This window comes from Podarcis vaucheri, assembly GCF_965113315.1.
Source record: "Podarcis vaucheri genome assembly, chromosome: 6".
Taxonomy (NCBI): domain Eukaryota; kingdom Metazoa; phylum Chordata; class Lepidosauria; order Squamata; family Lacertidae; genus Podarcis; species Podarcis vaucheri.
The window spans coordinates 106,715,432-106,737,457 of NC_138764.1; the positions used below are offsets into that span (position 1 = coordinate 106,715,432).

At 49.9% G+C, this 22,026-nt stretch overlaps 2 protein-coding genes across 2 annotated transcripts in view; one reads left to right on the top strand and one right to left on the bottom strand.

Moving 5' to 3' along the window:
• Positions 1-22,026, bottom strand: part of LOC309534336 (nigwaprin-b-like) — a 104,864-nt gene that overhangs the window by 47,101 nt on the left and 35,737 nt on the right. The window lies entirely within an intron of this gene.
• LOC309534330 (uncharacterized protein) lies at positions 9,074-22,015 on the top strand. Its single transcript, XM_082226595.1, has 4 exons — positions 9,074-9,257; positions 9,987-10,095; positions 20,988-21,127; positions 21,780-22,015. The coding sequence occupies exons 1-4, from the start codon at positions 9,131-9,133 to the stop codon at positions 21,809-21,811; spliced, it is 408 nt and encodes a 135-aa protein (XP_082082721.1). The 5' UTR covers positions 9,074-9,130; the 3' UTR covers positions 21,812-22,015.

Consider the following 22,026-nt stretch of genomic DNA (forward strand, 5'->3'; position numbering starts at 1 on the left):
TTTTGCTGGCCCCTTTCAGGGGAAAACATTCTTCATAGTGGTGTACTCCTACACCAAATGGCTGGAAGTCGCACTGGTACCGTCCACTTCCACGTCCGCAGCCATCCGGGTACTACGCAGGCTGTTTGCAACCCACGGGCTCCCTGACACTCTCGTCTCAGACAACGGGACTGCATTTACGTCAGGAGAATTCCAAACCTTCACAGCACAGAACGCCATCTGCCACATCCGTTCGGCGCCGTTCCACCCTGCCACCAATGGCCAAGCAGAACGCATGGTGCGGACCACCAAGGACACCCTTCGCCACATGACGCAAGGGGACTGGGAGTACCGCCTTGCCACATTCCTTCTAGCACAGCACAGCAACCCCAGCTCAACGACTGGCCGGAGCCCCGCTGAACTACTAATGGGTCGGCGCCTTGCAATCAGATTGGACCGCCTTCACCCCAATAGAGCTCAGGATGAGGTAGTGGTGGGGGAAAGCAGGAACCCCCGGACCTTCGAGGCCCAGGACCCAGTGTACGCAAAGAATTTTGGGGCAGGCCCAGCATGGGTACCCGCCACAGTCACCAGGGTCACTGGCCCAGTGTCGTACGAGGTGCTAACGGATGGGGGGCAATGATGGCGCCGCCACTGCGACCAGATACGGCGACGATTCCCGGGAGAAACCCAGGAGGAGGACAGGTCAGAGGAGTCCCAAGGGAACAGCGGGGCAGTGAGGCCCATAGAGCAGGAGGGGCCAGCAGGAGAGGCAGAATCAGTAAATACAGAGAGGACCCGTGAGGCCGAAAGGACACCGGAACCAGAACCACGACTGAGCGAGCCGGTTGCACCAGACCAAACAACCCCATCACAGCCAGCATCCTTGGAACACGAGCCAGAACCTGGAGCCCGGACCAGGGAACAACCCAGGCCGCAACGCACACGTAGGCCGCCGGCATACCTTGGGGACTATGAATGCGACCTCCTGGGCAGGACTGGAACTTAGAGGGGAGGGGTGTTATGTACTGAGAACAATAGGATCCAAATTGCAGCAGTCTGATGAGTCCTAGAACAATAGGATTCAGAATGCAGCAGTCTGATTGGTCCTAGAACAATGCAGCAGTATGATTGGTTGGCAGGAACCACCCAATCCTGCTCCAGATTGAAGTGAATCCACAACCTGATTGGCTTACAGTAGAATTCTGGAATTAGCCAATCATGTGCAGCCTATTGTGTAAATAATGTATATAAAGCAGATACTGTGAGGGGACTTTCATTCATTCCTCCTCACCACTATGAGCTGAATAAAGAGCATGAAATCACTTGCGACTTTGAGTATATTTCAACGTCCAACAAATATCTGGGTAATTGAAGTCCCCCATTACTACTATCTCCCTTCCTTTTGCATGCTTGGCCATCTGTTCCAGGAAGGCATCATCTATGTCCTCCGTTTGGCTTGGGGATCTATAGTAAACTCCCACAATGAGGTCACTGTTATTCTTCTCTCCCTTAATTTTGACCCAAATGCTCTCACTTTGGCTTTGAGGTTCTAAATCTTGGATCTCTTCACAGGTATACACATCCCTGACATATAACACCACTCCTCCTCCTTTCTTGTCTGGTCTGTTTCTCTGAAATAGATTGTATCCCCCCATTATTACATTCCAATCGTGGGACTTATCCCACCAGGTTTCAGTGATGCCTATTGTCAGGGAACTGACCTCAGAGGGAAAGGAGGTGATAGGGCTCCCAGAGACTGGGAGAGACTCAACAGCCAAAGCAGGGACCAGCAGGGGGAGCGCGGGGTCTCTGGAGGAGGATCTCAGGGATACTGAGAGAGATGCAGCAGCGCAGGCAGGAAGCAGGGGGGAGAAAGGGGTGAGAGACACGTCCAGTGAAAATAGTGGGGAGGTGTCAGAAGCAATTGCAGGGAGACCCATGCTTCGTCGGAAGCTGTCACGTCGTGAGTCCAGGAGACGTGTTTCCGTTAAGGAACTTCTTTGTTGGAGGCGTTTCCGCAAACAGCCACTGTCGGACCCTAACAGTGACTAGAGCAGACATGTCTGAGGAGCTCTGTCACACACAGAGGTTTGTGGGGCCGCACAAACTCTGAAGGGGCACCATTTTAAGCACAAGCAGCTAATCATCCCCGAATAGCAGTCCGACAGTCTCTGTACGCTGCCTGTGCAGGAGAAAGCATCATGAGCGACCCAGCCGGAGCAGGGGGAGGAGCTGATCCAAGCTTGGAAGAAAGATGCCGAGCATTGGAGGTCCAACTGGCGCTGCAGACGGCGAGGCTCGAGGAGAGGAGGGCTCAAGATGCAGACAAGAAGGGGAGAACCACTCAGTTCCCCAGAAAGGTACCAGGATTGGTGCAGAAGTTTGGGGGGGACCCCAAGGATTACCATGCCTTTAGGACTGAAATGCAATATGCCCTGAATGTCCAGTTTGATGAGTTCCCTGATGAGGAATCTCGAGTTGCTTTTGTAATTGGGCATCTTGAGAAGGGCGCGCGAGACTGGGTTCGACCCCTGATGGCAACGCACAACGATATCCTAAAGGACACCCCCTAAAAATAAAGGCACTGTTGGACTCAGGCAGCTCCTGCAATTTTATGAGCAAGGAGTTTGCTGCTGAACACCAGATACAGACTATCCCTTTAAGCAACCCCCTGCAGGTGACCACGATCGATGGCAGGGAACTGTTGGGAGGAGGAGTCAGCTTGCAGACCATCCCAATGATAATGAGGGTGGCAAGGCACACAGAACTGATAGCGTTTAATGTGGCCACCTTGGGAGGTGCTCCCATTATTTTGGGAATGAGCTGGCTAGCCCTACATGATCCGCTGGTGGGCTGGCATCAAAGAGTGGTTTCCTTCGGTTCCGCACATTGCTTAGAACACTGCAGGGGGGAAAAGGGGTCAGCAGGGGCCCAAGCCACCCTGGCAGGGACTGAAGTAGTGGAGAAGGGGAAGGTGCCACCACAGTATGCTGATCTCAGCGACGTGTTCAGCGAGAAGGAAGCTGACCAACTACCTCCGCATAGACCCTTTGATTGCCAGATCAATTTACTCCCTGGAGCACAGCTTCCTGTAGGCAAGTTGTATGCCATGTCAGACAGGGAAATGCAGGAGTTGCGAGCGTTCATTGACAAGAACCTGAAGAGGGGCTTCATCAGAGAGTCCAAGGCAGCGGGGGGTAGCCCAGTGTTTTTTGTGGACAAAAAGAACACGGACAAGCCGAGGCTGGTATGTGACTTTCGGGCCCTAAATGCAGTGACAGAGCCGGCGGCTTTTCCTATGCCCAGGATTGATGATATTTTGACCAGGGTGCGGAAGGGAAAGATTTTTACAAAGCTGGACCTAAGGGGGGCGTACAACCTGATACGTATAAGGAAAGGGGATGAATGGAAGACCACCATGTTCACCCCTTTGGGGGCATTTGAATACTTAGTTATGCCTTTTGGATTACAAACAGGCTCCGCGTGTTTTCAAGCTTTCATGAACCACGTACTGGGGCCTTTGCTCTACAAGAATTGCGTGGCCTTCTTAGATGACGTGTTGGTGTATTCGGAGAATGAGGAGCAACATGTGAGAGACGTCAGAGAAGTGTTGAGCAGGCTGCAAGCCAACCGACTGTGGGTGAAACTGGAGAAGTGTCAGTTTCATACCAAGGAGGTGGAATTCCTGGGGTACCGCTTGTCAGACAAAGGGTTGGCCATGGACCCCGGCAAGGTTCAAGCGGTGCTGGAATGGAAAACACCCAAGACCAAGAAGGATGTGCAGAGGTTCCTAGGGTTTGGAAACTTTTATCGTAAGTTCATCCGCAACTTCGCCCACCTGACGGCGCCCATCACGGACTGTCTCAGCAGCAAAAAGAAGTTTGTTTGGACGGGGGAGGCGGAGCGAGCGTTTGAGGAACTGAAAAGGGCCTTCGCCTCTGGCGAACAACTTCTACATGTGGATTTACAAAAAAAGCTGAGGGTCGAAACAGACGCGTCGGACCGAGCCATAGGGGCGGTGCTTCTTCTGCAGCCGGGGAAGGAGGGGTCGGAGTGGCGACCGTGTGCCTTCTTTTCGCGGAAGCTGAACAAGTCTGAGAGGAACTACACGGTGTACGACCGGGAACTTCTTGCAATTTATGAGGCCTTCCGGAGATGGAGGCACCTACTAATTGGTGCACAACAGAAGGTGCAAGTGTGCACGGACCATAAGAATCTAGAGTATTGGAGAACTGCGCGAGTGCTCAACCAACGGCAGTTGAGATGGGCCCAGGAGTTCTCCAAATTTAACTTTGAGATTTGTTACGTACCAGGCCCGGAGAACGTTAGGGCGGACGCTCTCTCACGCAAACCTGAATATTTGGAGGGAGAGGGTGTACCCGAAGAGACCCATGTCATTCCCGAGGACCGCTGGGTGTGTGGGGCGGCATTGGTGGGGCAAAGGGAACTGGTAGAGGGAACGGGGCAGGATGTATACGCCCAGGACAAACTCAGGAGTCTTAGGAGGGAGGGAGACAAACCCGGGGGTTTTGAGGAGAGAAATGGGGCGTTGTACTACAAGGGAGCGTTATACATACCTGAAGGGGAATTGAGGGAAAAGGTACTCAAGCAACTGCACGATAACCCCACAGCAGGGCATTTTGGGCAACACAAAACCATGTGGCTGGTTACCAGGGAATTCTGGTGGCCCAAGGTCAGGGAAGATGTGCGTGAATATGTGAGAGGGTGTGACCGTTGCCAACGAGCCAAGGGGGAGAGGCGGGCACCGGCAGGTTTATTAGAACCACTACCCACGCCGGAAAGACCGTGGGAGGCAGTGGCAATAGATTTTATGACTGATCTGCCCAGGTCCAAAGGGAAAACAGCCATTATGGTGGTGGTAGATCTGTTAACCAAGATGGCACACTTTATAGCCTGCTCACATGCGGTCACAGCAGAAGAAACCGCCAAATTGTTTGTGGAAAATGTGTTTAGGTTGCATGGCGCCCCCTTGAGGGTGGTTTCGGACCGAGGGAAACAATTTACTTCCAGGTTCTGGAGGAAGCTCATGAGCTTACTGCATGTAGAGGTTAATTTCTCTACTGCCCGTCATCCAGAAACCAACGGGCAGGCGGAAAGAGCTAATGGTGTCCTCCAGCAATATTTGAGGTGTTATGTTAATGACAGAGAGAATGATTGGGTGGAGAAGCTGGCGTTGGCAGAATTTGCTTACAACAATGCAGAGAACGTGTCCACGGGAATGAGCCCTTTTTTGGCCAATCACGGGTGTCATCCCCGAGCCTTCCCAGGGGGGGAGGGGGAGAACTGGAGCGTTCCAGCAGCAGAACAGTTCGTTGAAGAAATGGAAGCGATCCATCGCCAACTCCAACTTAATTTAAACCGGGCGAAGGAGGAATATAAGAGGCAGGCAGACAAAACCAGAAGGGAAGGGGAAAGCCTTAGGGTGGGAGACCAGGTGTGGCTGTCCACCCAAGGGTTACCATTTAAAGGAGGTTGTAAGAAGTTAAGACCCAAAAGACTGGGCCCATTTGAAGTCACGCAACAGGTCAACCCAGTGGCTTTCAGACTCCGGTTACCGAACCACATGAAGTTGCACCCAGTGTTCCACAGATCGTTGCTGTCACCGTATATAGGGGACAGAGAGGGGAGGGTCAATAGGGGACCAGCGATGGAGGAAAAAGAACACAGCTACCATGCAGCGGAGATCCTAGATTCCAGGTGGAAAGGAGAGCAAGTAGAGTATTTGGTAATGTGGGAAGGGGAACCGGAGTCGGAAAACACCTGGGTCAGAGCAGAGGATGTAGATGACGAGGTTCTAATTGAAACTTTTCATCAGAGATTCCCTCGAAAACCCCAGCCAGTGGCGAGGTTCCGGAGGGAATACTTCGCCACCACAGACGAAGAAGAGGAGTTGGAGGGGTTCTCTGATTCCGAGGTGGAGGAGGATTCAGCGAGTCGGAACAAAGACCGATGGAGGGAGATGTTCGAGACGTCGGAAGATGAAGAGGATTCGTTTCGGGGTTTCAGCTCCTCACCGCCCAGAGGAGAGGGAGGGGGCGGGGGGGAAGGGGGCCCTGGAGGGGAGGTGGATGTCAGGGAACTGACCTCAGAGGGAAAGGAGGTGATAGGGCTCCCAGAGACTGGGAGAGACTCAACAGCCAAAGCAGGGACCAGCAGGGGGAGCGCGGGGTCTCTGGAGGAGGATCTCAGGGATACTGAGAGAGATGCAGCAGCGCAGGCAGGAAGCAGGGGGGAGAAAGGGGTGAGAGACACGTCCAGTGAAAATAGTGGGGAGGTGTCAGAAGCAATTGCAGGGAGACCCATGCTTCGTCGGAAGCTGTCACGTCGTGAGTCCAGGAGACGTGTTTCCGTTAAGGAACTTCTTTGTTGGAGGCGTTTCCGCAAACAGCCACTGTCGGACCCTAACAGTGACTAGAGCAGACATGTCTGAGGAGCTCTGTCACACACAGAGGTTTGTGGGGCCGCACAAACTCTGAAGGGGCACCATTTTAAGCACAAGCAGCTAATCATCCCCTAATACCTATTATGTCATATTTAGTTTGCTGTACCAAGAGCTCAAGCTCATCTTGTTTATTTCCCATGCTTTGCGCATTAGTGTACAGACATTGAAGTCCATTAATCATTCCCCCGTGTCTCTTATTTAAGGATTTTTTCCTCCCACCACTAGGTCTGCGTGCTGTTTGCTCCATTTGGTCTATGACATTTGGATGATCATCTTCATTAATTGATAGACTCCAACCTTCAGGAGCACTGTCTCCCTCCCTCCTGTTGCTCAGTCCCAGCTCCTGCCCACCTAGCAGTTCGAAAGCACGTCAAAGTGCTAGTAGATAAATAGGTACTGCTCCAGCAGGAAGGTAAACGGCATTTCCGTGCGCTGCTCTGGTTCACCAGAAGCGTCTTAGTCATGCTGGCCACATGACCCGGAAGCTGTACGCAGGCTCCCTCGGCCATTAAAGCGAGATGAGCGCTGCAACTGGACCTAATGGTCAGGGGTCCCTTTACCTTTTTTATAACTTGAATCACCACTGAAATTTTTTATCATTATTACTACTACTTTTTTCCCTATTAAAAAATCTATTTTTTAATTTCTATACTTTTTCCCATCTTTTTTCTTGTTTGTTTTTTAACTATAACATCCAACCGTCACAAATACAGAGCAAGTATTTGCAAATACATCTATGCCAAAAGTAACCAAAGAGAATTTACAACTCCTTCAAGAGCAAGCAAAAGATACCATCACCAAATTTGAAAAAGGATGGATTTATGGCTCCATGTTTTAAACTCTGCAACCACAACACCACAATTATGCCACAGGGATAAACAATCACTGCAACTGAAATGCCTTCTGGCTACATGGTCAGACGTCAGCCTAACAGTCATTCTAAACCTAAATAACAATCCATCTATAATGCATTCTTACGAATTTCAGAATTAAATCAGAAGAGTTTTACATCTGTTCTTGCTAAAAGGTAAGATACAAGCGTTCCAATATGCATACACCAAGACCAAAAAATAAAAATCCATCAACTTCAAACAGATCTTTTTAAAAATAAAAACAAAAACAGCCGATTGCCTAGAAACGAGTAAAAACAAACCAATTCAACAAGCCAGCCATTTGTTTTGCTCTGAAACTGGAGAAAGCTTTTCCCTGAGTACATTCCCTGAGTTTGCTCAGAAAAGCCATTCAAGAACTAAAACGTGGATTGGGCTTCTTTGTAAAGTCCTGAAGTCTTAAATCTATCCATCCAGTCCAGGCTGGCCCATCAAGGTACATAATACATTTTATGTTGTAAGTGTCCGAACCCAAAGAGTACTCATTAATGGTTTCTCGTCATCCTGGAAAAAGTGAGAAGCTGCAGGGTTCTGTCCTGGGCCCGTTGTTGTTTAAACGTCTTTATAAATGACTTGGATGAAGGAATTGAGGAGATGCTCATCCAATTTGCAGATGACAACAAACTGGGAGGGGTAGCTAATGCTGCAGAAGACAGAATCAGAATTCAATATTGCCTTAACAGATTGGAGAACTGGGTGCAAGCGAACAGAATGCATTTCAACAGGCACAAATGTCAGGTTCTGCACTTAGGCAGGAAGAACCAGATGTGCAAAGATAGGGTGGGGGACACCTTGCTTACTAGCAGTACTTGTGAAAAGGATCCAGGGGTCTTGGTGGACTACAAGCTGAACATGAGTCAACAGTGTGATGCAGCAGGAGAAAAAGCTAATGCTATTCTAGGCTGCACCAACAGAAGTCTAGAGTCCAGATCATGGGAAGAAGTCATAGTCCCGCTCTAGTCTGCCTTGGTCAGACCACACCTGGAATACTGTGTCCAATTCTGGACACCACAATTTAAGAAGGATGTTGACAAGCTGGAATGGGTACAGAGGAGGCCAACCAAGACAATCACTGGTCTGGAAACCAAGCCTGATGAGGAACGGTTGAAGGAGCTGGGTTTGTTTAGTTTGAAAAAGAGGAGACTGAGAGGAGATATGATGGCCATCTTCAAATATCTTAAAGGCTGTTCACATGGAAGATGGAGGAAGCTTGTTTTCTCCTGCTCCAGGAGGAAACTTTCTCCAGAAGAACTTTCTGACAGTAAGAACTGTTTGACAGTGGAACAGACTCCCTCTGTGGTGGACTCTCCTTTGTTGGCAATTTTTAAGTGGAGGCCAAATGCTCATCTGTCATGGATGCCTAAAGTGAGGTTCTTGCATGGATGACCCTTGCATAGATGACCCTTGGACCACGTCCAACTCTACCATTCCATGGCTCTGTGATTCTATAAGGGCTGCTTACTGGTTCCTGTTGCTGGACCAATGGCTACCAGGCGCAACATCTATGTTTTGTCTCCACAGTTGGAGGCAGCAACGTTTCAGAAACCAGGGGCTGGAAAACACAGCAGGGGAGAGTATTGCTCTTCTGCCCAGATCCTGGTTGGACACTGTGAGAAGAGGACGCTGATGCCCATTGGCTAGATCCAGCAGGTGCCTCTTGTGTTATTTTTGATTGATTATCACGGGGAAATTATCTGGACCAGGAGCCAGCTGGACCCACACACTCAAATCCGCTTGGCTTCTGTCCCAGCCCAACCCAGGAGAGGCGGGGGAGAGGGGGGAGGGAGGAGGATATATGGCTGACGATCTGAGCCTTGAGCACCATTCAGAGCTGCCTTCCAGCGTGAGGTCCACCAGGTTCTCCTTCTTCTTCGCAATGGGTCCCTCGCTCATCCTCTGGGCTCTGCTGCCATCCATACTATGTAAGTTTGGGGATTGCTTGGAGGGGCAAGGACTCAGGAAGGCATGGAGTCGGGGGGAGTCAGTTTAGGGTATTTATGCCCTGCCTTCTTCACGGACGGGATTCTAAGTAGACACCCCTGCCCTGAGCTGCTGCTGTGCAGCTGGCTCCAGCTGGTGGACCTCAGGGCTCCGGCGAAAACCAAACTAGCCCCTGCAAATCTCAACCCATCTCTGAGCAAAGGAAGGTGGAGGGTGCTGCAGTTGGTGGTGGAAGGACCTCTGAAGGAAGCTTTTAATGACTGATGTTTTAATGTATTTTTAATCTCCTGTTGGAAGGCGCCCAGAGTGGCTGGGGAAACCCAGCCAGATGGGCAGGGTATAAGTAATAAATGATTATGATTATGTTTGTGATTATGATTATGATTTGATGCTGATGGTAGTGAAGACATCAGCACCAAGCAGTTGGGCACCACCATGAGGGTGCTGGGCTAGGTGCCCATCAAAGAGGAGCTGGATGCCATCATAGAGGTGTGGAGCATCATAGAGGTATGGGCATGGCCAGGATTTCGGGGGGCAGGACTTTTGTTAGGGGGGCAGAACCGAGCTACCTGCGACTTCTTTGGTCAGTTTGCTGAGTATTTTTATTTATTTACTTGATTTGTGGCTACGCCTCGGTGGAGGAGGAAGGGAGGCGTGGGCAGGGGGCTGGAGAGTGCGACCCTCACCCTGGACTGGATTCCTCCTTGCAGGCAATGGAGCCAATGGCTTTGCAGGACGCTTGCAGCAGGGGATACGGCGGCAGATTCGACAAGCCAATGAGGAGGCGAAGGTGGAGGAAGCTGGCTCTGTAAAGGACAGGTGAGGCTAGGACACGTCCACCACATATGGAGGAAATTCCCCTCCTTCTCCTTACACTTCCAACAATTTTTATCTTGTGGGGCTGGACTATCTTTTGAAGAAAACCACCACCACCCCACCAACTCTCCCCTCCCTTCTCCACAGGACCGTGGCTGCTTACCTGTGCCTTGCGAGCGGCAGGGGCGGGTGGTGGTGGTGGTGGAGGGACAATGAGTGGAGCAAAGGGGCTGGGTCTGGAGAAGGGCTGCGTAAAATGGCACTCAGCCATCCGCAGCTCAACAAAGCCCAGCCCCCTTCCTCCTCTATGCAGGGCAGGGAGAAGCCAGGAGGAGGGAGGGAGGATCCGCCGCTGTGGCAATGTGGATGGGGGGAAATGACGAAGCCCGAATGATCAGAATCCCCACGCCGATCATCACAGCAATTCCCAGACCGTCCACGGGCTGGATCCAGAAGGCAGTTGGGCCAGATCCAGCCCCCGGGCCTTAGCTTGCCGACCCACGTTCTATGCCAATAGCCTTGACAGGACCCTCTTTGCAAGCTTCTTAGGACAGCTGGGCTCTCTCTGGGGCTCTCAAGGAGCGTGCATTAGACCTAGAGAGTTCACAAACCAGAAAGCGGGGATAAAAAAGTTCCTTCCAGTAGCACCTTAAAGACCAACTAAGTTAGTTCTTGGTATGAGCTTTCGTGTGCATGCACACTTCTTCAGATACACTGAAACAGAAGTTGCCAGATCCTTCTATATAGTGAGAAGGTGGGGAGGGGTATTACTCAGAAGGGTGGTGGGAATGGGTGATTGGCAGATAGCTGAGATGAGCCTGTTGACGACTCTTAACGACTGCAATAGGTCTTACAGGAAAAGGCAAGGGGTGAGAAGGTGAAAAATGGCTTAGTCATGTATAATGAGATAAGAATCCAATGTCTCTGTTCAGACCAGGTCTCTCCATGGTTTTAAGTTTGGTTGTTGTTGTTTAGTCGTTTAGTCGTGTCCGACTCTTCGTGACCCCATGGACCAGAGCACGCCAGGCACTTCTGTCCTCCACTGCCTCCCGCAGTTTGATCAAACTCATGCTAGTAGCTTCAAGAACACCATCCAACCATCTCATTCTCTGTCGTCCCCTTCTCCTTGTGCCCTCCATCTTTCCCAACATCAGGGTCTTTTCCAGGGAGTCCTCTCTTCTCATGAGGTGGCCAAAGTATTGGAGCCTCAGCTTCACGATCTGTCCTTCCAGTGAGCACTCAGGGCTGATTTCCTTCAGAATGGAGAGGTTTGATCTTCTTGCAGTCCATGGGACTCTCAAGAGTCTCCTCCAGCACCATAATTCAAAAGCATCAATTCTTCGGCGATCAGCCTTCTTTATGGTCCAGCTCTCACTTCCATACATCACTACTGGGAAAACCATGGCTTTTACTATACGGACCTTTGTTGGCAAGGTGATGTCTCTGCTTTTTAAGATGTTGTCTAGGTTTGCCATCGCCTTTCTCCCAAGGAGCAGGCGTCTTTTAATTTCGTGACTGCTGTCACCATCTGCACTGATCATGGAGCCCAAGAAAGTAAAATCTCTCACTGCCTCCATTTCTTCCCCATCTATTTGCCAGGAGGTGATGGGCCCAGTGGCCATGATCTTCGTTTTTTTGATGTTGAGCTTCAGACCATATTTTGCGCTCTCCTCTTTCACCCTCATTAAAAGGTTCTTTAATTCCTCTTCACTTTCTGCCATCAAGGTTGTGTCATCTGCATATCTGAGGTTGTTGATATTTCTTCCGGCAATCTTAATTCCGGCTTGGGATTCATCCAGCCCAGCCTTTCGCATGATGAATTCTGCATATAAGTTAAATAAGCAGGGAGACAATATACAGCCTTGCCGTACTCCTTTCCCAATTTGGAACCAATCAGTTGTTCCATGTCCAGTTCTAACTGTAGCTTCTTGTCCCACATAGAGATTTCGCAGGAGACAGATGAGGTGATCAGGCACTCCCATTTCTTTAAGAACTTGCCATAGTTTGCTGTGGTCAACACAGTCAAAGGCTTTTGCATAGTCAATGAAGCAGAAGTAGATGTCTTTCTGGAACTCTCTGGCTTTCTCCATAATCCAGCGCATGTTTGCAATTTGGTCTCTGGTTCCTCTGCCTCTTCTAAATCCAGCTTGCACTTCTGGGAGTTCTCGGTCCACATACTGCTTGAGCCTTCCTTGTAGAATTTTAAGCATAACCTTGCTAGCATGTGAAATGAGTGAAATTGTGCGGTAGTTGGAGCATTCTTTGGCACTACCTTTCTTTGGGATTGGAATGTAGACTGATCTTCTCCAATCCTCTGGCCACTGCTGAGTTTTCCAAACTTGCTGGCATATTGAGTGTAGCACCTTAACAGCATCATCTTTTAAAATTTTAAACAGTTCAGCTGGAATACCATCACTTCCACTGGCCTTGTTATTTGCAGTGCTTTCTAAGGCCCATTTGACTTCACTCTCCAGGATGTCTGGCTCAAGGTCAGCAACCACACTACCTGGGGTGTACGAGACATCCATATCTTTCTGGTATAATTCCTCTGTGTATTCTTGCCACCTCTTCTTGATGTCTTCTGCTTCAGTTAGATCTTTACCACTTTTGTCCTTTATTATGGTAATCTTTGTACGAAATGTTCCTTTCATATTTCCGATTTTCTTGAACAGATCTCTGGTTCTTCCCATTCTGTTGCTTTCCTCTATTTCTTTGCATTGCTCGTTTAAGAAGGCCTTCTTGTCTCTCCTTGCTGTTCTTTGGAAATCTGCATTCAATTTCCTGTATCTTTCACTATCTCCCTCGCATTTTGCTTGCCTTCTCTCCTCCGCTATTTGTAAGGCCTCGTTGGACAGCCACATTTCTTTTTCATTGGGATGGTTTTAGTTGCTGCCTCCTGTATAATGTTGCGAGCCTCCATCCATAGTTCTTCAGGCACTCTGTCCAGCAAATCTAAATCCTTAAACCTGTTCCTCACTTCCACTGTGTATTCATAAGGGATTTGGTTTAGATTGTATCTTACCTGTCCAGTGGTTTTTCCTACTTTCTTCAGTTTAAGCTTGAATTTTGCTATAAGGAGCTGATGATCTGAGCCACAGTCAGCTCCAGGTCTTGTTTTTGCTGACTGTATAGAGCTTCTCCATCTTTGGCTGCAGAGAATATAATCAATCTGATTTCGATGTTGCCCATCTGGGGATGTCCATGTGTAGAGTCGTCTCTTGTGTTGTTGGAAAAGCGTGTTTGTGATGACCAGCTTGTTCTCTTGACAGAACTCTATTAGCCTTTGCCCTGCTTCGTTTTGATCTCCAAGGCCAAACTTGCCAGTTGTTCCTTTTATCTCTTGATTCCCTACTTTAGCATTCCAATCCCCTATAATGAGCAGAACATCCTTCTTTGGTGTCACTTCGATAAGGTTTTGTAAGTCTTCATAGAACTGGTCAATTTCAGTTTCTTCAGCACCAGTAGTTGGTGCATAAACTTGGATTACTGTGATGTTAAAAGGTCTGCCTTGGATTCGTATCGAGATCATTCTATCATTTTTGAGACTGCATCCCAGTACAGCTTTCGCCACTCTTTTGTTGACTATGAGGGCCACTCCATTTCTCTTACGGGTTTCTTGCCCACAGTAGTAGATATGGTAGTCATCCGAACTGAATTCGCCCATTCCCGTCCATTTTAGCTCACTGATGCCCAGGATGTCAATATTTATTCTTGCCATCTCATTTTTGACCACATCCAACTTACCCAGGTTCATGGTTCTTACATTCCAGGTTCCTATGCAATATTTTTCTTTACAGCATTGGACTTTCCTTTCGCTTCCATGCATATCCACAACTGAGCGTCCTTTCGGCTTTGGCCCAGCCGCTTCATCAGCTCTGGATCTACTTGTACTTGTCCTCCGCTCTTCCCCAGTAGCATGTTGGACACCTTCCGACCTGAGGGGCTCATCTTCCAGTGTCATAACTTTTATATGCCTGTTGTCTTTGTCCATGGAGTTTTCTTGGCAGGGATACTGGAGTGGCTTGCCGATTCCTACTCCAGGTGGATCACGTTTGGTCAAAACTCTCCACTATGACCTGTTCATCTTGTGTGCCCTGCTCGGCGTAGTTCATAGCTTCTCTGAGTTCTTCAAGCCCCTTCGCCACGGCAAGGCAGTGATCCATGAAGGGGATTAAGTTTGGTAATGAGTTGCAATTCAGCAGCTTCTCTTTCCAGTCTATTTCTGAAATTCCTTTGTAGTAAAACAGCTACTTTGAGATCTTGTATAGAATGTCCTGGGAGATTGAAGTGTTCTCCTACTGGTTTCTCTGTTTTGTGATTCTGTTTTGTGAAAGTGGGGGTCGTCTTTTGCAGTCCCTTCCTGCAATGATACAAAGCAGAACTTTGGCTTCCCCCGCCCCCCAAGCATCCCGGCTGGGGCACCTTAGAGGAGAGGTTGGCAAGGTTTGCCTCGCCTGGGCTGGTTCACTCCACCGGAGATCTCTCCGTGGGCCAGATTGTCAGCGAGTGTGAGCGCACGCATGCATGATTTCCGGTGTCTGCGCATGCATAGGCACAATTTTCGGCACCACAGCAGCGAGTCCCCACACGTGCTGCGCTGGTTTATTGCAGTGCGCGGGGACTCGCCGAACAAGCAGCTCAGTTCGGGGGTGGCTCAGGGGCCGGTTAAACGACCCCCGTGGACCACAGGTTGCTGACCCCTTCCTTAGAGCCGAGATTCCCCCTCCCATCCGCTTCCCACACATCAGCCCATCTCAGAGGCAGCCCTCCTACCCAGAGCCCCAAACAGAGGATGATCTGTTGTTGCCCCGCAAGCCGCCTCTCCTGCACTTACCTGGTTCCTCTCCATCCCCTCTCTCACCTGGGTTTCTGTTGCTGCTGCTGCTGGAGGTTTCCTTTGGAGCTGCGTTTGTCTCCATGCTTGCGCTTTATTCTTTACCTTTCAGACTGTTGCCTGAGGGGCAGACCAGAAACACTTCCAATAAGCAAGCAGGCAATTATGGGGAGGAACTGTCCCAGGAGGAACAGTGCAAGGGAGAGGGTTGAAAATCCCCAAGCTTGAATGTGGAGGTCAGAAAACGCACAGCGCGCCTTGCTGGGGGAGCCAGGGCCTTGTCACAGGAACCACGTCACCACAGCCAGAGCTTTCTCTGAGACGGTGCAGGCCGGTGCACCATACCGCCACCTCGCTTGCCTGACCCCCGATCCCTCTCCCACCCCCCATCCCCGCCCCTTTGCCGCTTCCTCCGCTGCCGGGCTGAAGGCACTGCCTTGGCTGCCTGTCACCGGGCAACTTCCAGGAAGGCGCTTTGTTGTTGTTGCTGAGTCGTTTAGTCATGTCCGACTCTTCGTGACCCCCTGGACCAGAGCACGCCAGGCACTCCTGTCTTCCACTGCCTTCCACTCCCTTCTCCTTGTGCCCTCCATCTTTCCCAACTTCAGGGTCTTTTCCAGGGAGTCTTCTCTTCTCATGAGGTGGCCAAAGTCTTGGAGCCTCAGCTTCACGATCTGTCCTTCCAGTGAGCACTCAGGGCTGATTTCCTTCAGAATGGAGAGGTTTGGTCTTCTTGCAGCCCATGGGACCCTCAAGAGTCTCCTCCAGCACCAGAATTCAAAAGCATCCATTCTTCGGCGATCAGCCTTCTTGATGGCCCAGCTCTCACTTGGCGATGGTCAAAGGGTCGCGTCAAAGCACCTCCGCGAGGCTGTGCCTGCAGCCGTGGGAAGCGGCAGCGGTGGGGGCAGTGGATGGAGGTGGGAGGGACAGAGAGGTTGGGAAGGCGGGCAAGTAGCTGGGGTGGGCATCACCTAATTTTTCTTGGAAAAAACCACAGCTGCTCCCAGTGGGGTGACCTGGCTTTGATCAGGCAACAGTGATGGGTTTAAGTTGGGAGGAGCTGAGTGCTGCCCACCTCAACACTTTCCTACCCCACTCCAAAACAGGAATTATTATGTCTACGTGGGCTACCAGATTGTGCCTTGGAAGGTTTCAAACGGCTTACAAGTACTTATTTTTACAAGTATTGACGGTGAGTGGCTCAGCCCTGCATCGCCTTCTTGGGAGCCGGAGGGGGGGGCGCGAAGGCAGCTCTGTGTCCCTCCCACCACCAGCCCCTCAAAGCCCTGAACGGGGAGCCTGAGACTTGTCGCTTCCACACTCTCAGTTGGCCCCTGAGCGCAGTGTTGCCTCCCAGCCCTGCTCCCGGGAAACTTGAACCCTGTTAAACTATGGAACTCACTCCAGCAAGAGGCAGAGGTGGCCACCAAGCAAGACAGCTTGAACATGATAAAATCAGGGAGGAAAAGAAGGCGATCAACAGCAGGCAGCTGCAATGGCTGTTCTCCGCCTGTTCTAATGGAGGCAGCCCTGCTTCTCAATACCACTTGCTATGAACCAAAGGAGGTGGGGAGAGTTGTTTTCATGCTCGGATCAGGGCCTTGCAGGTTTCCCTTTGGAGCAGCTGGTTGGCCACCGTGGGAGCAAGAAGTTGGAGCAGAGAGGTTGATAGCTTGATCATAGCTGTCCGCTTTTCCCTTTTCTTGCGAGGAATCCTATTCGGAGTAAGGGAGTTTCCCTTAAAAAGGGGGGAACGTTGACAGCTATGAGCTTGATCCAGCAGGCTCTCCTGATGTTCAACATCCTAGGAATCCCAGCTTCCCTCTCACAGGCATGCATGCATAATTTTATTTGTATGACACCTTTCCAAAGTTCAAACTGTGTGAGCCAGTGTGGTGTAGTGGTTCAGAGCGGTAGTCTCGTAATCTGGGGAACCGGGTTCGCGTCTCCGCTCCTCCACCTGCAGCTGCTGGGTGACCTTGGGCCAGTCACACTTCTCTGAAGTCTCTCAGCCCCACTCACCTCACAGAGTGTTTGTTGTGGGGGAGGAAGGGAAAGGAGAATGTTAGCCACTTTGAGACTCCTTAAAGGGAGTGAAAGGCGGGATACCAAATCCAAACTCTTCTTCTTCTTCTTCTTCAAACTATGCTCAAGGCAGCTTACAACTTGGAAGAAACAACATGGCAGCAACATAACAAAATTAGCCACAAACAATCAATGAAACATCCAAAAATGCACACCCAAAGGGAACAATTCCCACAATTCCACAGGGGAGAAGGAGCGGGAGGCCAAGACTAGTTACGAGGCTGGAGAGGAAAACTCTAACTCTTGGTCTGATGTCTTGCCTGTAGAGTCCTTGCAGCCGGAAAAACCCCAGGTTGAGGATGACTCCTTCTTTCTGGGAGTGGAGCTACTTGAGAACTTGGAGACATTATTTTGCCTATATGACAGGTGAAGCTAGAGGGGGGGGGGAGGCGGTAGACAACTGGATCGAGGCGGGTCAGGGCTGCTGATCCTTTTAGAATTGTCAGCAGCCTTTGACATGGTCGATCATGATCTTCTGGACCATCGCCTCGCAGACGTGGGGATACAGGGCATAGCCCGTAACTGGTTGTGCTCTTTTATCTCTGGTCGGGGACAGAGGGTGGCACTAGGGAGGGAAATGTCGTCACGCCACTCCTTGGTGTGTGGAGTGCCACAGGGCGCAATTCTCTCCCCGATGCTTTTTAACATCTTTATGCGCCCCCTTGCCCAGATTATCTGGAGCTTTGGGCTGGGCTGTCACCAATATGCTGATGACACTCAGCTCTATCTGCTGATGGATGGCCACACTGACTCGGCCCTGGACACACTGACCAGATGCTTGGAAGCTGTGGCTGGATGGTTTCATGGGAGCCGATTGAAACTAAATCCTTCGAAGACAGAGGTCCTATGGCTGGGTCGGGATGGTATGGGGATGAGGGACCAACTCCCTTCTCTTGAGGGGGCCCAGTTAGTGCCATTGCCTTCCGTTAAGAGTTTGGGTGTAATCCTTGATGCCTCCCTTTCCATGGAGGCGCAAGTTACAGCAACAGCCAAGGCTCTATGCGGGGCTGCCCTTGAAGCTGTCCCAGAAACTCCAGCGGGTACAGAATGCTGCAGCGAGGCTCCTCACGGGGTCTCTGCCATGGGAGCATATTCACCCAGTGCTTTACAAGCTGCACTGGCTCCCGGTGGAGTACAGGGTCAGATTTAAGGTGCTGCTTTTGACCTTTAAAGCCCTTCACGGCCTAGGACCCTCGTACCTACGGGACCGCCTCGCCTGGTATGCCCCACGGAGAGCCTCAAGGTCCATAAATAACAACACCCTAGTGGTCCCAGGCCCTAAGGAAGTTAGATTGGCTTCAACCAGAGCCAGGGCCTTTTCAGCACTGGCCCCAACTTGGTTGAACGCTCTGTCTCATGAGACCAGGGCCCTGCAGGATCTGATTTCTTTCTGCAGGGCCTGTAAGACAGAGTTGTTCCGCCTGGCCTTTGGCTTGGAGCCAATTTGATTCCCTCCCCCCCATTTTCTTTTTTCTTTTGCTTCTCCTGCAATGAGGCTACATTTTAATATTTTAATGTTCCATTATTTTAATGTTGTATTTTATTTTTGTTTTTAAGTTGTAATCATTCATCTTGTTTTTATTATTGCTTGTAAGGCGCTCTGAGCCCGGCCTTGGCTGGGGAGGGCGGGGTATAAATAAAAAATTATTATTATTATTATTATTATTATTATTATTATTATTCCCATCCAGAGTGGAATTAATTTAGAGATGGTGTTGGACTTTTGGAGGAACAGAGGGGAAGTAGTCCCGTCGTATATCAAGGGGGGCTGTGTGGAGAGAGTCTCTTCCTTTAAATTCCTGGGAGTTTACCTTAGTAAAGACCTCACTTGGAAAAACAATATAACTCAGGTGGGAGAGACTCCTTTTCCTCAGGGTCTTGCAAAAGAACAATGTTAAACAACAATTGATGAACTCCGTTTACCAGTCCTTTCATATTGTATCACAGTGAGGTACGTCAGCCATGGACAAAAAGTCTCTACAGAGGGTGGTGAACACAGCCCATGATATCATGGGCTGTCCCCTGAGCCCGACAGATGACATTGCAAGGGATCGCGGCCTTAGGAGAGCAAGGAAAATTCTCAGCGACGATTCACACCCTGGCTATCACCTCTTAAATCTTCTACCCTTGGGCAGAAGATATAGAAGTAGAATCAGTCTTACCAACAGGCTGAAAAACAGTTTCTATCCGTGGGCTGTTAGGCTGCTGAATGAAAAATAACATAGTGCAACTGACTTTCGGGGTTGGTGTGTTGTGCGACAAGCGCACAGAGTGCAATAGAATCATAGAATCATAGAGTTGGAAGAGACCACAAGGGCCATCGAGTCCAACCCCCTGCCAAGCAGGAAACACCGTCAGAGCACTCCTGACATATGGTTGTCAAGCCTCTGCTTAAAGACCTCCAAAGCAGGAGACTCCACCACACTCCTTGGCAGCAAATTCCACTGTCGAACAGCTCTCACTGTCAGGAAGTTCTTCCTAATGTTTAGGTGGAATCTTCTTTCTTGTAGTTTGGATCCATTGCTCCGTGTCCGCTTCTCCGGAGCAGCAGAAAACAACCTTTCTCCCTCCTCTATGTGACATCCTTTTATATATTTGAACATGGCTATCATATCACCCCTTAACCTCCTCTTCTCCAGGCTAAACATGCCCAGCTCCCTTAGCCATTCCTCATAAGGCATCGTTTCCAGGCCTTGGACCATTTTGGTTGCCCTCCTCTGGACACGTTCCAGTTTGTCAGTGTCCTTCTTGAACTGTGGTGCCCAGAACTGGACACAGTACTCCAGGTGAGGTCTGACCCGAGCAGAATACAGTGGCACTATTACTTCCCTTGATCTAGATGCTATACTCCTATTGATGCAGCCCAGAATTGCATTGGCTTTTTTAGCTGCCGCGTCACACTGTTGGCTCATGTCAAGTTTGTGGTCAACCAAGACTCCTAGATCCTTTTCACATGTACTGCTCTCAAGCCAGGTGTCACCCATCTTGTATTTGTGCCTCTCATTTTTTTTGCCCAAGTGCAATACTTTACATTTCTCCCTGTTAAAATTCATCTTGTTTGTTTTGGCCCAGTTCTCTAATCTGTCAAGGTCGTTTTGAAGTGTGATCCTGTCCTCTGTCCTCAATGAGATTGAGTGTTTGGGGGGGGGAGGCTCAGTTAATTTCATTGTACACAGGTTGTACATTGACAATAAAGGTATTATCTCTCTCTCTCTCTCTCTGTCACACACACACACACACACACATTCTCTACCAAAAGCCTTGATAGGCACCCTAAAGCAAAGACACCCCCCCACCCATTTGACCTTCATCTCTTCTCAGTGCCAGCACTCCCACTCAGAGCCCATGTCCCACTCAAAGACATATCTGGGATTCAGCCCTGGAAAATGGCATCCAGGGGTCATGTTCAGCAATTGGCAAAATTTCTGGGGAAACCTGGGTGTACAGCAATGGCCGGGGGGCGGGGCGTGATGTTGTGCCAAAAATGTCAAAAAAAGCTTTAGAACTCTTTTCTTTTTTTGGAGCTTTTCCCAAAGAACACAATTTGGTCCAAAAAAATTAAAACAAACTCAACAACTTCAGGCAAAAGAGAGAGAAAAGAAATCAACAGATATGGCAACCCTAGTAGTTCCTCTTCAGAGAACCCAAGAGCATTTCTCCTTGTTCCCCACGCAGAGGAGGCACCACTTGCTTGTTCAGACAGAACCAAAGAGACCTTTTTAGAAACCATCCCCAATTCTGGGAAGGCACAATCCTAGGAGGAGCAGGTGTAGGCAAGGGGGGGCCATCGGAGATCAGGGAAGCCACAGTCACTCCCATGTAGGGGGAGCCAGCACCTAGTCACGGAAACCACGTCCGCACAGCTGCTCCCAGTGGGGTGACCTAGCTCTGATAAGGCTGCAGTGAAAGGTTTAGGTCTGGAAGATCTCAGGGGTTCCCAGCTCATCACTTTCCTCCCCCCAAACAATGGCAGGAATTCTGATGGTCTCCTGGATGCTGAGGAGCAGGTCACATCCATCCAAGAATTCTCTGGGACTATCACTGAAGAAGAGATTGGAGAGCTCAATGAGGATGATGACCTAGACCTTGATGATTTGATTGACTTTTGTGGTGGTGAGTGGCTCAGCCCTGCCTGACCTTCTTGGGAGCTGGAGGGGGGATGTCAGGACAGCTCTGTGCCCCTTCTGCCAGCCTCTCGAGCTCCGCTAGCCCCACAGGCTCCCTGTCCCACTCAGCAGGGACCACGAGACTTGCAGCCTCCTGACTTCCGGGGAAGGGAAGATGGCAGGCTGGTCCTCTGTCGTCGACTCTCTGCCAACGGAGATAACAAGTGGCATTTGATGACAGCTAGACTCAAATCTGTGGGAAGAATAGTTTACAATCCAAAAGGGTTTCTGCGCCTGTCAGCAAAAATCCACATTTGGATAGCCAGCTGCTTTCTGGTTTTAAGGAGAAAAGAAGGAAAGTTGAGGTTTAAAGGGCTGGATTCGGAACAAAGGGCTTGATTTATGGTTTGTGATAAGAAAAATTTAAACGGACAAGGGAGTTCTATGTGTTAGGAATTAGTGGGTTAATTTTCATCTCTTTTTGACGGAGGTGCTCTCTAGAAAGCAAAACTAACATTTCAAACTGAAATTTCCTCCATGGGAAAAGGGCTTGTTGAAAACAGGGGACAAGAAGAAAAGGGGAACCGTGGGGTGGGGTGTCAGGGCTCCCTGGCCCAATCCTGCTTACAGACTGACCCTTCTTCCATCTTCCCCTACAGATTCCCTGGTGATAGTTGATAATATCTACTAGAGGGACCCAAGACATTTCTGCTAACCTGGGGGCCACTGCCAGCAACCAAACCGGCCCTCTCCTGCCTCTGCTCCAGCTGCCAAGCCTCGCCTCGCCTCGAGTTTTGTTGATAATCATCGACCCCAAATCTATGAAGTTTTGTTTTCCTTTAAAAGTAGATAGATGGAACAAATTGCAGAAAAATAAAAGCAGCAAAACGCATAATGGAAGCCCAG

Excerpts from the sequence above, each read along its gene's own strand:
- LOC309534330 (XM_082226595.1), top strand. The coding sequence starts at position 9,131 with ATGGCTGACGATCTGAGCCTTGAGCACCATTCAGAGCTGCCTTCCAGC. Across the intron at positions 9,258-9,986 it reads TCTGCTGCCATCCATACTAT|GCAATGGAGCCAATGGCTTT; the intron begins GTAAGTTTGGGG and ends TCCTCCTTGCAG. Across the intron at positions 21,128-21,779 it reads TTTGATTGACTTTTGTGGTG|ATTCCCTGGTGATAGTTGAT; the intron begins GTGAGTGGCTCA and ends CTTCCCCTACAG.